Here is a 14049-nt window from a genome sequence, read left to right as displayed (position 1 = left end):
CGTACTTCCCACCTTTCCAACAGATGTCAAAATTAAGACCGGCATCGGAAAGTATTAACCTTTCATTTGGTACCCCACGTGACTATATTTGATGAAAACAAGTTAAAACCCGCTTTTGCATATATGGGGACCCCCCATAAATTCTACATTTAATTCATTATATGCATGAGCACAGGTTCCACCTTTCCACCAAATTTGGTATTAATCGCTATAACCGCTTCCAAGAAAAATGCGTCTGACGCACAGACAGACGGACAGACAGACAGTAAACCGATTTTAATAAGGTTTTGTTTTACACAAAACCTTAAAAAGGCAAACATCTCTTGTCTTCCCGTCTAATTTTGAACCATTGTGAGCTCACGAAATCCACCCAACCAACATTCACTATCCACCAAACTGATCCTCAATGGTTTGGCGATTTGATAATCTTAGGTGGCGGTGTTAGCATTAACTCCTAATTGGTAATTGATACATTTAGTAAATAGTTTTCAGCTGAAAGCGTTTTTAAAAAAATATTCCAACAGTTTACAGGTAAAAAGAACACGTTCGGCATATATACCTATAAGACACTATTGGTTTCAATGTGGTGTTGATACTTCGTAATATTTTTAGAATGCAGTAAACTCAAAGGAAGAAAACACATTTGACGCTACAACTTTGCCAATAGTAATTGAGTTCATATAAAATTTGATGGTACTAGATGTTTCCTTATGAATTCAATCTACAATTAAGTAAAAAACAAAGAAAAATGCAAATAAAAATTCCACATGGCTCCCATCAAAATCCAATATGGGCCCCTTAAAAATATTACAATTCGCAAAAGGTAGTTAATTGTTTTGTAATATGTATATTACACTGAGTAATATAACTACCGTCCTACACATTAAGTTAATTTGAATATAGTAAACTCGTTTTAGCAGTTGTTAATGTAATGGAAGGATTTGTGGAGGAGGGTGTATGTGTGTCTTCAATTGATAATGAGTGCAGAATAATAATAATAATCATTGGCGCAAAAATCCAATTGAATCAGGGCCTTGAACTTCGTTAAAGAACTTCATTACAGACCGTAGCAGTACACCACAGGATCGTAATACCCTATAGGAGGTAATGTGGTAATTCCATCATCAAAACTACTAATTAGATGTACTAGAACTTTGTTGATTTCGATACGATTACTTTGAAGCCTGCCAGTATCATTCGATTTACATATAATAAGCTATGTTACTGCGAAATTGTGAGCATATGTTTTCAAGTTAACTTATTATACACAATATCATAATATGCTACTAGCTACCTTATTTATTTCTACTTTGCAGGGCACACATTTTGTGCCCTTATTCCCCTGCGCATCACTTAATATCAGAAATAAGATCAGAAAAGTGCTAATTGGGTCCTTTCATTTGATGCCCTGCCCCTCAAAGCCATATTCTGTAAAAAAATGTTGCCCCCTTTCGCTCATATGTCCCCCCCCCGTCAAAACGATGCCACTCTTTGGATGTGTAGCGGTTCATTCACCACATATTCTCCCTAAATTTCGTGAAGATAGCTCCAGCCGTTTCAAAATCTCGTGTGGCAAATGGACAGACAGACATTGAACCGATGTTAGTAAGGTTTTGTTTTACACAAAACCTTAAACGGAACTATTTTGACAGACAATATAACTGATTCAAAAGAAAATATGCAATGGCGACCGCAAATACATACAAAACTGTGAAAATATTATTTTTAGGAGAACAAAAACAAGCGAGAAACAATACTTCTTCTAATCTTCTAATCTTCTAATTTTCTAGTCAATCTAGGCTAAGACGGTGATAAAACGAAACAAAATCGCTTAATCGATTGGCCGCCTCACGGGCGGTAGTACGGACAATAATTTTCAAAATGAAAGCAAATGTAGAGAAGAAGTATAGAAGCAAATAATATTACACAAATTTTTTTACTTACTATTATTATTAAGGTTTAGTTTTTCAGTTTATTGATTATAATAGTCTATTTGTACTATCATTTATAGATTATATTTATACTATCATGAATTGAATTGGATTGTTTTCTCTAATCCTTTCCAGGAATGAGTCAGTCCTCCCATGTATTTAGGGTTTGCCATATTATGTTTGAAGCGGCAGGAGCGAAAATTTCGGTTCAGGTGCCATTTCATCTGACCTTATATGAGGAAGAAAGGAAGACGGCGGCTACTCGTTACGTAAGTATCAAAATCGGTTCAAGGCTAGTCCTTCTCCGTCGATCTGTTGCATGTTAGTTTTCTTGTGATTTTGTCCCCTCCCTTATTAGGCGGTGGTATCATCCCGCCTCGAGACTTCACATTTCTGTTGGAGTAGCTTACCCTGGTTGGGTTTAGTTTTTTTAGAATATTGAGTCCTGGGTACGTGAGTAAAATCGCGGTGTCCTGACAGGAAAGAATATTTGAGAACCTAGAACCCCGGCCCTCATTTCGCCGATCTGCTACCACTCGGGTTAGCTCCACTACATGCCGTCCGGTATTCGCTATATGGCAAACCTGCTAGGAGAGTTTGGTTGGTTGACAGCCTAAGTGACCGTGTTGGAGTCAAGGTGATGCAACGCCGCACTCTCTTCATAACACAGTGTTGAGCCCAAGCTGCGATTTTTTTTCAATTCAAAGTACGTTCCTTCGTATTTTGCTCTTAATAGGTGCTTCAAAACATTTGTTTCTAGGATTTCAAAGACTACTTCTGAGAGGTCCCTATGCAATTTATACAACCTTGGTGCCTAGGCCACATCGAGAAAAGAGGCTGAACATACCAGCTTTTTTTCCAATTTCCATTCTATTCTATTTTCTATCGTTTCTTTCAAACAGCTTGGCTGTAGTGGGGATTAGCGGTATTGGTTGATGCGTTTCGACCCTACTTGGCTCCTTCGCTTGTTTACGGACGATTATAACCTCAACCACTATCAAGGAACGTCTTTTATTATGAGTGTTGCCTCGATTTTTTGTAAGAACTTAATTATTTTGTTGGCAATTCCTTCAGTATTTTCCATGTAATAAGTTCATAGTCAGGAGTGTTCACATTTCTTTTAATTTTTAATGAAGAGAGACTTGCAATGACCGAAATAGTTATGGCTACTGCATTGTCGTCTCGTTTGACCAAAAAAGTAGCGCAGGAAATAGAAGAGCAGGAGTATATCGACTCAGGAGTCGTCCAGTGGTGGTAGACCGAACAATTGTTTTAAAAGTTGATTTTATTTAGTATTTATTTAATGTATTTAATAAATAACAAAAAAATTAAACTGGGTTTTCCGCCCAATTCATATTTTTCCAAGGTGCCATCGATTTAGAAAAATCTGAATAATTATAATACTATAATTTTTAATGTTGTCATATGTATATGCAATTTTCACTACTTTTCACGGTACATGTCCCTTAAATAAAATAAATAAGAAATATCTAAAAATCGAGTCCTCCATATATGTATCACTGCCCTTAATGCAGAAATATGTAAAACTTATATTTATAATACAGGACAGTGGATTTCTCGTTATATTGTCCTTTCTCAAAAGTAAGTTCACCGCCATCGGGTAGTTTTTTTACAATTTCCTTAATTGATTCTATGATATATTGTACTACCCTTGTATTCGCACAGGTTTTGTAAAAAGCATAGTTGACAATTATGGTTTTATTTTCGATAATAAAAAATTATCATTTATTCCTCTAATGATCGTTTGTTCATGGTCTGACAATGACAATGAAAATATCGTGACGTGTGTTAAACTACAAGTAATAGTCAAAAGATAATATAGCACGTAGCACGTGCTGCTCAAAGTATCTTGTTTGAAGCAGAAGTAAGTATTAATTTTATCTAGTGGATATACAGATTAGAATCGCTGAGGGTTGGCCAAGCTACAAATTTCATCGGTTTGGAAAGAGTGTTCCAAACAAAATCTGGAATAAGCAAACCAGCGTTAACTATAAAAATAATTTCTAAGTACAGTTTATCAATTTATCACAGTAACTGGTATATGAAATCCTAAAAAAAAAATTTGGCTTTTCCCTTTACAGTTGCCCGTTATTCAACTGCCACAAATAAGAATATTTATTGCGGCGACATTCATAGCTGAAATTGGATTGGTGTTTATCTAAACTGATTTTATTATTTGAAATTTATATAACCTTAAGGAGAAACATTTTTTCTTGTAAAAATAATTGTTTTTATCAGGATACTTACCGCCGTATTCAAATTTGCACAAGCTCTGTTATCAAATACTCCACAATAAAAAGAAAATTTTGGTGTATACCATTTGGGGGTTGCTTATTTCTCCAGCCATTCACGTGATAGATTACAGATAAATTGTGGGGGAGAGGGGAATCATACAGAGTATAAGAGGAGTAACGTGGAAGAAAATTATGTATTTCATTTTCATTTATCGTGAATTTTTTTTCGGTGAAGATTAAGTGCAAAACACCAGGGATGAAGTTAATTTTGGTAATGCATCCGGTTTTGTTTAGGAGTGATTTTAGCTTAATAAGATATTTTACATTAAGGTTGTTCTTAGTTGTATCGTGAGGATTAGCTACTCCGAACTACAATGTGATAAGACAACGCCGGGAGTTTATTCGAAAATTATCTGTGTTTCAAAAACCGAATTCAAACTAAGTGCGACAGATCCTGGTAAGTCGAGGTTTTACTGTTTTGTGACTTTCATAGGGACTCGGTGTTATCGAAGTGACTTTGCAATAATCAGCTTTAACCTATTCAGTTCGAATATGTATAAACCCGAAATGAGTTGAACAAAAAGTTCAAAAAGTTCCCCTTCCTGGCAAAAGTTAGGTATTATTAAACTCTGAACATATAGGTAGGATATAGGTCACCCAATTTTACTTGGTTTTTAACAACTTTTTGCATGTTTCTCAATTAAACCTTGCTGATGGTGCTTTGGCTGCATTTTTCAAGTTTCATCAAGACTTTCGGGTAAGCTTATTTTCACTAGAACTGTTTGCCAGCATGTAATTCTGATGATGATTGCACGTTAACTTTGCCAGGATAATGCACTGTATCTTAAGGAATATGCCAAACTTATCACCACCGGTTACCTATCCATGTTCGTGTATAATTTCGTCATTTACTTTCTACTTTCGTCATTTGGCGAGGCTTTCCATTGTAGTTCATTAGCGAGGGAAACGAGGTCGCTATTTTATCCTTCTAATTATTATCTTGATCATAGAAATCCCCGAATACATGTTATAAATTCCCCACTTGATGCGTAGCAGAAATTGGTGTGGAATATAACTTTATGAATGGTGGTATTAAGATGACACAGGAGAAAACATGACAATGTGAGTAGTTCTGTAGATTTTCGTAATTTAGTTTTTGCTATAAGATTACCTGGGCTTTGAGTTTGGTATACCAAAAATTTTCATCCACACGTTTGCAAGTGCTTTAGTGTTTTCCGAGCAGACAAGCAGATTTCCTTTGATTTGTCTAACAAACGACACTCGATCGGTAGCACTTCATTTAAGACCGTAACGGTACACTACAGGGTTACAGTATCCCATAGGTCAGCATGGCGCTCGCCTGATATTATTACCCTGATTTGACTCAGGTACTCATTCAGGGTTGAGTCGACTTGAACCACGACCTTCCGACTATCCGGACACATCTGATATCTCACATCTTAGGGTGCCGTGAATAGGCCTACGAGAACTTTGTTAATAGCAGTAGGGTTTCGATCAAACTGTTGTTTTAAGATTAAATTTAATATAGTTCGGTGTTTGTGTGTGCTTCGATGATACCGTTCTGCCTCGCAGAATTGAACCCGAGCTTGATGAACAGAGTCATTTCCATGCCGTATTTCCATTTGCCGAAAGCTTCCGTGAAAAGATCATGAGCCACCTTAATCGCGTCAACCAGTATTTTAGAAGCCGAATTATATCCAGCGGTTATGGTGTGAATCTTGCATATGGGTTCAGAAGGTCTGTAAGATATCGGCTAACGGCTTACTCGGCTTCAGTGATAGTGTGGCTGTGGCGCGGCAGGATCTGCAGCATTCGAAATTTATTTCGAATGTTGCGGATGCGGACGGGTAGATGGCGCGGAACTCTCCACTCACTCATTTTCGGAACGCACCAGGGGAGTGAAGAATTAGCGGTGGAAAAATGCCGTTGGTTGGGACAGTAAGGACCGCATGGAAATAAGTCGGTCTCTTCTGTTTCCAACCGCGGCGGCGTACACACGCATTTCAAGAAGCGAACAAGTACTGTGCTAAAGTCAAATAAATTAAATTTGTCGTGTGAATTTCAAGTTATTGCCAAATTGGTTTTAATAAAGTTTAATGTTTGGATTTATTACAAAAGTTTGATTTCCGCGACTAAATGGCGCGGCAGGATTCGCGGCATTCGAAATTTATTTCGAATGTTGCGAATACCAGCGGCGCTATCCACTCAGTTCAGACCTCGCCACAGGAGTGGAGATCAGAGTGCCATGGAAAAAATGACATAACGTTTAAAAAAGAAAAGAAAAGAGGGACCAGGGAGTAGAGTCTGCGGTCAGTCTTTAAAAATAAATAATTTTAAAATAAAGTTTAATAGTTGCACAAATATTATAATTTAATAATTACTTCATGATAAAATAATTTTTATTTTAACTAATAATTTAAAATAAAATATATTATGAAAAAAGACAAATTTGAAATGATGTCATTTGGTAAACGTTCTTAGTAATTTTAATTATTATAAAAATAGTATAAACTTTTGTCATTATTACTTCGCGGGAAAAGACCTAGTTTTTGGCAGGGTGTGAACATTTGTATGTATAGTACATACATACTTGGTACCATTTTGATTGGCAGCTTTCCACCTTTGTAAGGATCTGGATCCTACATGTAAATAAGGAACTAGGCAGGATGTGTTGCAGGACGTTGCACATATTATGACGGTGAGTAGTTAACGCGATTCATTTGTGAAAATAATTTTGATCTAGACGTCACGTTTTGTTGCTTTAAGGGCAGAAGTTTGATACGAATACTTTTTGAATAACTTTTTTTTCAAGTGCCGATGCCCTATTGTATTTAGCAAAAGGTGTAGATTATATTCCACCAGAGCATACTCGTCTGGTTTCATCGTCAGCAGGTTATTGTTCAGTAACAGCCCTACGGGTAATCTTTCTGGATGTTTTGTAGTCTTTCGCTTTCATCCACTACCTTCCTTTATTGTTGAAATTGCCTAATTTCTTAAATTTATTAGACCCTATACTGATAATACTAGTGGCAGTTGGATTTGTATCGTCGATTTGGGATCCACTAATTTGTTCCAGTTTGATTATCATCATACTTAATGCTGTAGTGTGTGCCCAACACAAACTTTCATGACGAACCGCAATTTAAACCTAGTGCAACGACTTGGCTTAAGAAAGTTTTATATGTTAGAAAATCATTGTACCGAAACCTGGGTCGATGATTGAAATTAGCTTATGTGCCCATTGACCTTATTCTTGATCATTTTCGCACTATCTTCTATTGTTGATTGGCGTCATCTGTTCTATGTCTCAACAATCTGGATATGACTAGTGCTGTATCATCCAATACCACTGTCAGGCATCTAAACACGTGTATGATTTAGATACGCTTCTCCTTGCATCCTTGGTTGTTAATATACGAGGGGCATAGGACCCGTGTCTCTCGGGGGGCACAACAGACAGAACAAAATGTCATAACCGATCACGACGACCCGACCCCGCTTATGAACGGGGCAAAGGCTGAAGAAGAAAAGAGAAGAAGAAGAAGTTATGATATCTGATGCTAGTATGCTTTCGATCTCATTATGCGCATTATCTACCATTGTTTGGAATTCATAAAAGATAATATACATAACTATTTTAACCGAGACAAAGCCCTCTGATCGCTCCTCCCTTTCATAAAACATTTGTTTCCCACATGCCCACTTTGTAGCTTGCTTACTCCTATCATTAACCCGGGCATTGTTATCGGGAATGTTATATGGTTTGCCCATTCCCAGTTATTGAGATTTTTTTGTATTACCTTTGTGATGATTTCATAGTATCCAAGGCTCTCTTGAACAGCGGATATTGGTTAGGTATAGTAGGTTTAGTATTATTAATATAAAGCATATTTTCAAAAATTTGTATTTCCCCAGACCATTTTTATTTAATTTTTTTTATTTTTTATTTAAATTTTTTAGAGACTTGTTAGTTTTTCTATTCTACTAATTTCAAAAATTATCAACTCTTACGTCTTCATATTGCTAATTCAACAGATGATGCTACTTTGTCTTGTCCAGAGGGAAAAGTTTGCGCGGATGTGGCGGAAATTTGCTCCTCAACCGAGGGACCGGTATGCTCAAATACAAACAGCGGGTCAATAGGGACTTGTAAGGAATGCCTTCTGAACACACCAAGCGCGCACAAAGTTTGTGTAACCGAGACGGATTATGGTATTTGCAATCATGGCACCCTTTTATCGCTCCAGTACAAATGTCCAGTTGCTATGCCTTATTGTCGCTTAGAAAATGATGGAAGCATCTGTCAAATAGATAACACTGTACGAAGAATGTTCTCTTAAATTGTTTCTGTCAAGTTCTAAAGATGTTTGTATATTTACAGGATCTCGACTGTTCTGCAAGTGAAACAGGATCTGGCGAAGGAAATGGAAATGAAAACGGAAATGGGAATGAAAATGGAAACGGGGGGCAGACTTCTGGTTGCACTGACGAAGGACTTTTTCCTGATACTACTGATAAAACATGCACTAAGTGAGTAAATGGTTAACGTTACGTAGCAATTTGTAGTTGGAGTTTTGCTAGTGGTTATTTAATGTTGGTTTTTGACTGGAACTAAATCAATTTAGGGAATCCGATTATTTGGATTCATTTTGTTGACTGTAGATAGACAAGAAGCACAAATGCAAACTCCAATTATTATTGAAATCTTGCTGGTGATACAATGAATTCATTTCTATTTAGATACTTCAAATGCGTCAAGGATGCTTCAGAAATATTTCAGAAAGTAGAGCTGTCATGCTTGACTACAGGTTTTGCATTTAATCCAATTTCAACGCGCTGTGAACCGAATTATACATGTACTAACTAAATTCAATATTTTTATATTTATGTTAATTCACCTTTCATTTTAATAAAGATTTTGTTAAAAATGGTGAACTGATTTTCATTTTAAGATAGCAAGTCATACACACACAGTCGAAACCGCTAGCCGTGGGGCGGTTCGACGTCTAGGCGCCACGACGACCAGGAGCATTGCTCCGCCTGCTGTAGCTGTTTCGCCACAATCTGTGGCGACCACTTCAGAAGGTTCGCGTAGGCAGCGGATGAAATGAACTAAAGAAATGAACCTCTTCATCATCCGCTCCTACTACGAAATAACGGCGAGGGCAGGTACAACATCTTACCGCCCCTTGTTGCACCAGAGATTCGTCGAGCGTTTCTCACAATTCGTACACGTGACTGTGCAGCGAGTCGCAGACAAGAACCGCTTTATTACTCACAACGACACAATCTCGGCCACCATCAGGGAACGTGTTCGACTTGAGGACATCGGGGAAACTGGTGACCGAGAGTCGATGGGGGCAGAGGCGCGGCATGAAGAACACCACGCCGCACTGCAGGCAACAGTTTCAGTATTCGCCGAAGCACTCTTCTCCACCGTCGAGCTAAGGTTTCCGCTGAGGTTCGAGACGAATTCCAAAGAGTGTGTATAGAATTCTCGGATATGGATCCTTTGCATAGACCAGGTATTCCCAGGATCTATGCATCTCCAGCAACTCCGGGAATTCTATCTCAAATCAATGATGAGATTGCATCTAGACTATGTGCTGATATGGCGCTGCAGCAACTACAATCACTTGTGTATTGTGGTGCAGTTACGGCTATCAGATTGCACGATCAGAAGATTCGCTTCCGTATTATTATTTTAAGTGACCGAAGAGATCCACCATGGCAAATTCGTCTGAAACGTCGGCGGGACTCACTAAGGCGGGGCATTGCTGGACTGATTCAGATCAGCACCGGCAATGCCGGCCGACGGGGGAGAAATAAAGTGTAGAGGGTTTACCGGAACTATGCCATCCTCAGTGAAATACCCGTAGTTAAAATTCTGGACACACTAAAACATGGCGATGGGCATGGAGAAAGTTATTCCAAACGTGTCCAGAATGCAACATACGCATCCGGCATGAATTTTACGGATGTTATCGAAGAGAAAGTTCGACGAGCCAGCTCGAAGAACTGGAGGGGTCCAGGTCTGGATCGGGTGCAGAATTTCTAGTATAAGAAATTTACCAACGTACACAGTCGGTTGGCATACATCATAAACCAGGTTATGAGTCGGCCAGAGGAAGTTCCACCCTTCCCCACTGCGAGGATTACCTACCTCATCCCTAAGAAAGATACGGCGCAGGGCCCGTAGACACAAGACCGATTATTTGCTTACCAACCCTCTACAAATTCATAACATCCATTATTAGTGGAAGGGTCAATGCGCACCTGCGAGGAGCAGAAGAGTTGCCGAGTTGGGTCAAGGGGTTGCAAAGAGCAACTCATTATCGACTTTTTAGTTGCTATATCGATTATGTCATGGCTTTTGATAGCGTCCCGCATACGTGGCTAATCGATGTCCTAAATCTGTATTGCATTGTTCCAATAAAGTTTCTGGCGACAGTCATGGAAGGGTGGCATACCACCTTATCAGTGTGTACATTTGAGGGTGCTAATACCTCAGAGCCCATCCGTATACGGAGAGGCATCTTCCAGGGAGATTCGTTGAGTCCCCTTTGGTTTTGTATGGCACTGAACTCCCTTTCCTGGCTACTAAATGACGCTAAAGGGCATGGTTTTGCAATAAAATATGGCCTACGTGTTAAGTGCGAACTGATACACTTGATGTACTTAGATGACATCAAGCTGTATGCTGGTACTGATCTTAGAAGTCTGTTTCGAATAATAGATATGTTCAGCCGGGATATTCGGATGGAGTTTGGATTAGACAAATGTCGAATCCAAGCCATCCGCAAAAGTTATCACGAGCCGCATGCCGGACATGGTATTGGTGACCTCCACATCGAAGCTATGACGGAGACAGACTTCTACAAGTACCTAGGAATCCTGCAAGGAACCCATGCTCGAGTTGATGATCTGAAGGATGCTCTGCTGTGTAATTTCCTGCGACGTGTATAGCTGGTGCTGAAATTGCATCTCTCGGAGAAGAATAGAATAAGCGCGTTGAATGTATTCGCTATCGATTCACTGGCTTATGTATTCTTTATTCGGCGGCACAACATCATCGCCAAGTCGACCCGCTGGGCGTTTATTTTAACAGCAAAGAGCAGGCGAGTCCCTTGCATGTGGCTTTCTGTAAGGCAGACTGTCGGTTGACTCCATTTAACTTGAAGAATCGATCTTTCAATCTTCTGAGTGGAGAGTCGGATCAAGAGCGGATTGATGAATGAAAGTTGAAGGCAATGCACGGTAAGCAAGTGAATTGTCTTTGGCAGCCATTTGTCGATTTGTATTTGTCGAACAGATGGCTATTTCCTGGGGAGCTCTTTGCTGAGACGAAGGGGTTTATTTGTGCCATTCAGGACGGCGTCGTCGCGGCGACGACTCAGCAAAGAGCTCCCCAGGAAATAGCCATCTGTTCGACAAATACAAATCGACAAATGGCTGCCAAAGACAATTCACTTGCTTACCGTGCATTGCCTTCAACTTTCATTCATCAATCCGCTCTTGATCCGACTCTCCACTCAGAAGATTGAAAGATCGATTCTTCAAGTTAAATGGAGTCAACCGACAGTCTGCCTTACAGAAAGCCACATGCAAGGGACTCGCCTGCTCTTTGCTGTTAAAATAAACGCCCAGCGGGTCGACTTGGCGATGATGTTGTGCCGCCGAATAAAGAATACATAAGCCAGTGAATCGATAGCGAATACATTCAACGCGCTTATTCTATTCTTCTCCGAGAGATGCAATTTCAGCACCAGCTATACACGTCGCAGGAAATTACACAGCAGAGCATCCTTCAGATCATCAACTCGAGCATGGGTTCCTTGCAGGATTCCTAGGTACTTGTAGAAGTCTGTCTCCGTCATAGCTTCGATGTGGAGGTCACCAATACCATGTCCGGCATGCGGCTCGTGATAACTTTTGCGGATGGCTTGGATTCGACATTTGTCTAATCCAAACTCCATCCGAATATCCCGGCTGAACATATCTATTATTCGAAACAGACTTCTAAGATCAGTACCAGCATACAGCTTGATGTCATCTAAGTACATCAAGTGTATCAGTTCGCACTTAACACGTAGGCCATATTTTATTGCAAAACCATGCCCTTTAGCGTCATTTAGTAGCCAGGAAAGGGAGTTCAGTGCCATACAAAACCAAAGGGGACTCAACGAATCTCCCTGGAAGATGCCTCTCCGTATACGGATGGGCTCTGAGGTATTAGCACCCTCAAATGTACACACTGATAAAGTGGTATGCCACCCTTCCATGACTGTCGCCAGAAACTTTATTGGAACAATGCAATACAGATTTAGGACATCGATTAGCCACGTATACGGGACGCTATCAAAAGCCATGACATAATCGATATAGCAACTAAAAAGTCGATAATGAGTTGCTCTTTGCAACCCCTTGACCCAACTCGGCAACTCTTCTGCTCCTCGCAGGTGCGCATTGACCCTTCCACTAATAATGGATGTTATGAATTTGTAGAGGGTTGGTAAGCAAATAATCGGTCTTGTGTCTACGGGCCCTGCGCCGTATCTTTCTTAGGGATGAGGTAGGTAATCCTCGCAGTGGGGAAGGGTGGAACTTCCTCTGGCCGACTCATAACCTGGTTTATGATGTATGCCAACCGACTGTGTACGTTGGTAAATTTCTTATACTAGAAATTCTGCACCCGATCCAGACCTGGACCCCTCCAGTTCTTCGAGCTGGCTCGTCGAACTTTCTCTTCGATAACATCCGTAAAATTCATGCCGGATGCGTATGTTGCATTCTGGACACGTTTGGAATAACTTTCTCCATGCCCATCGCCATGTTTTAGTGTGTCCAGAATTTTAACTACGGGTATTTCACTGAGGATGGCATAGTTCCGGTAAACCCTCTACACTTTATTTCTCCCCCGTCGGCCGGCATTGCCGGTGCTGATCTGAATCAGTCCAGCAATGCCCCGCCTTAGTGAGTCCCGCCGACGTTTCAGACGAATTTGCCATGGTGGATCTCTTCGGTCACTTAAAATAATAATACGGAAGCGAATCTTCTGATCGTGCAATCTGATAGCCGTAACTGCACCACAATACACAAGTGATTGTAGTTGCTGCAGCGCCATATCAGCACATAGTCTAGATGCAATCTCATCATTGATTTGAGATAGAATTCCCGGAGTTGCTGGAGATGCATAGATCCTGGGAATACCTGGTCTATGCAAAGGATCCATATCCGAGAATTCTATACACACTCTTTGGAATTCGTCTCGAACCTCAGCGGAAACCTTAGCTCGACGGTGGAGAAGAGTGCTTCGGCGAATACTGAAACTGTTGCCTGCAGTGCGGCGTGGTGTTCTTCATGCCGCGCCTCTGCCCCCATCGACTCTCGGTCACCAGTTTCCCCGATGTCCTCAAGTCGAACACGTTCCCTGATGGTGGCCGAGATTGTGTCGTTGTGAGTAATAAAGCGGTTCTTGTCTGCGACTCGCTGCACAGTCACGTGTACGAATTGTGAGAAACGCTCGAAGAATCTCTGGTGCAACAAGGGGCGGTAAGATGTTGTACCTGCCCTCGCCGTTATTTCGTAGTAGGAGCGGATGATGAAGAGGTTCATTTCTTTAGTTCATTTCATCCGCTGCCTACGCGAACCTTCTGAAGTGGTCGCCACAGATTGTGGCGAAACAGCTACAGCAGGCGGAGCAATGCTCCTGGTCGTCGTGGCGCCTAGACGTCGAACCGCCCCACGGCTAGCGGTTTCGACTGTGTGTGTATGACTTGCTATCTTAAAATGAAAATCAGTTCACCATTTTTAACAAAATCTTTATTAAAATGAAAGGTGAA

General features: G+C 40.4%; 1 protein-coding gene across 1 annotated transcript; it reads left to right on the top strand.

Annotated features, from left to right (window-relative positions):
* The first annotated feature begins 4316 nt into the window (after positions 1 to 4316).
* Positions 4317 to 9100, top strand: LOC119650227. Its single transcript, XM_038052806.1, has 5 exons — positions 4317 to 4457; positions 4517 to 4643; positions 8243 to 8526; positions 8589 to 8737; positions 8948 to 9100. The coding sequence occupies exons 1-5, from the start codon at positions 4443 to 4445 to the stop codon at positions 9072 to 9074; spliced, it is 702 nt and encodes a 233-aa protein (XP_037908734.1). The 5' UTR covers positions 4317 to 4442; the 3' UTR covers positions 9075 to 9100.
* Positions 9101 to 14049: the final 4949 nt, after the last annotated feature.

The sequence above is a fragment of the Hermetia illucens genome, chromosome 2 (genome assembly GCF_905115235.1).
Source record: "Hermetia illucens chromosome 2, iHerIll2.2.curated.20191125, whole genome shotgun sequence".
NCBI lineage: Eukaryota > Metazoa > Arthropoda > Insecta > Diptera > Stratiomyidae > Hermetia > Hermetia illucens.
Note: the sequence above shows the minus strand (reverse complement) of the source record. Positions and strands in the feature narration are given on the sequence as shown.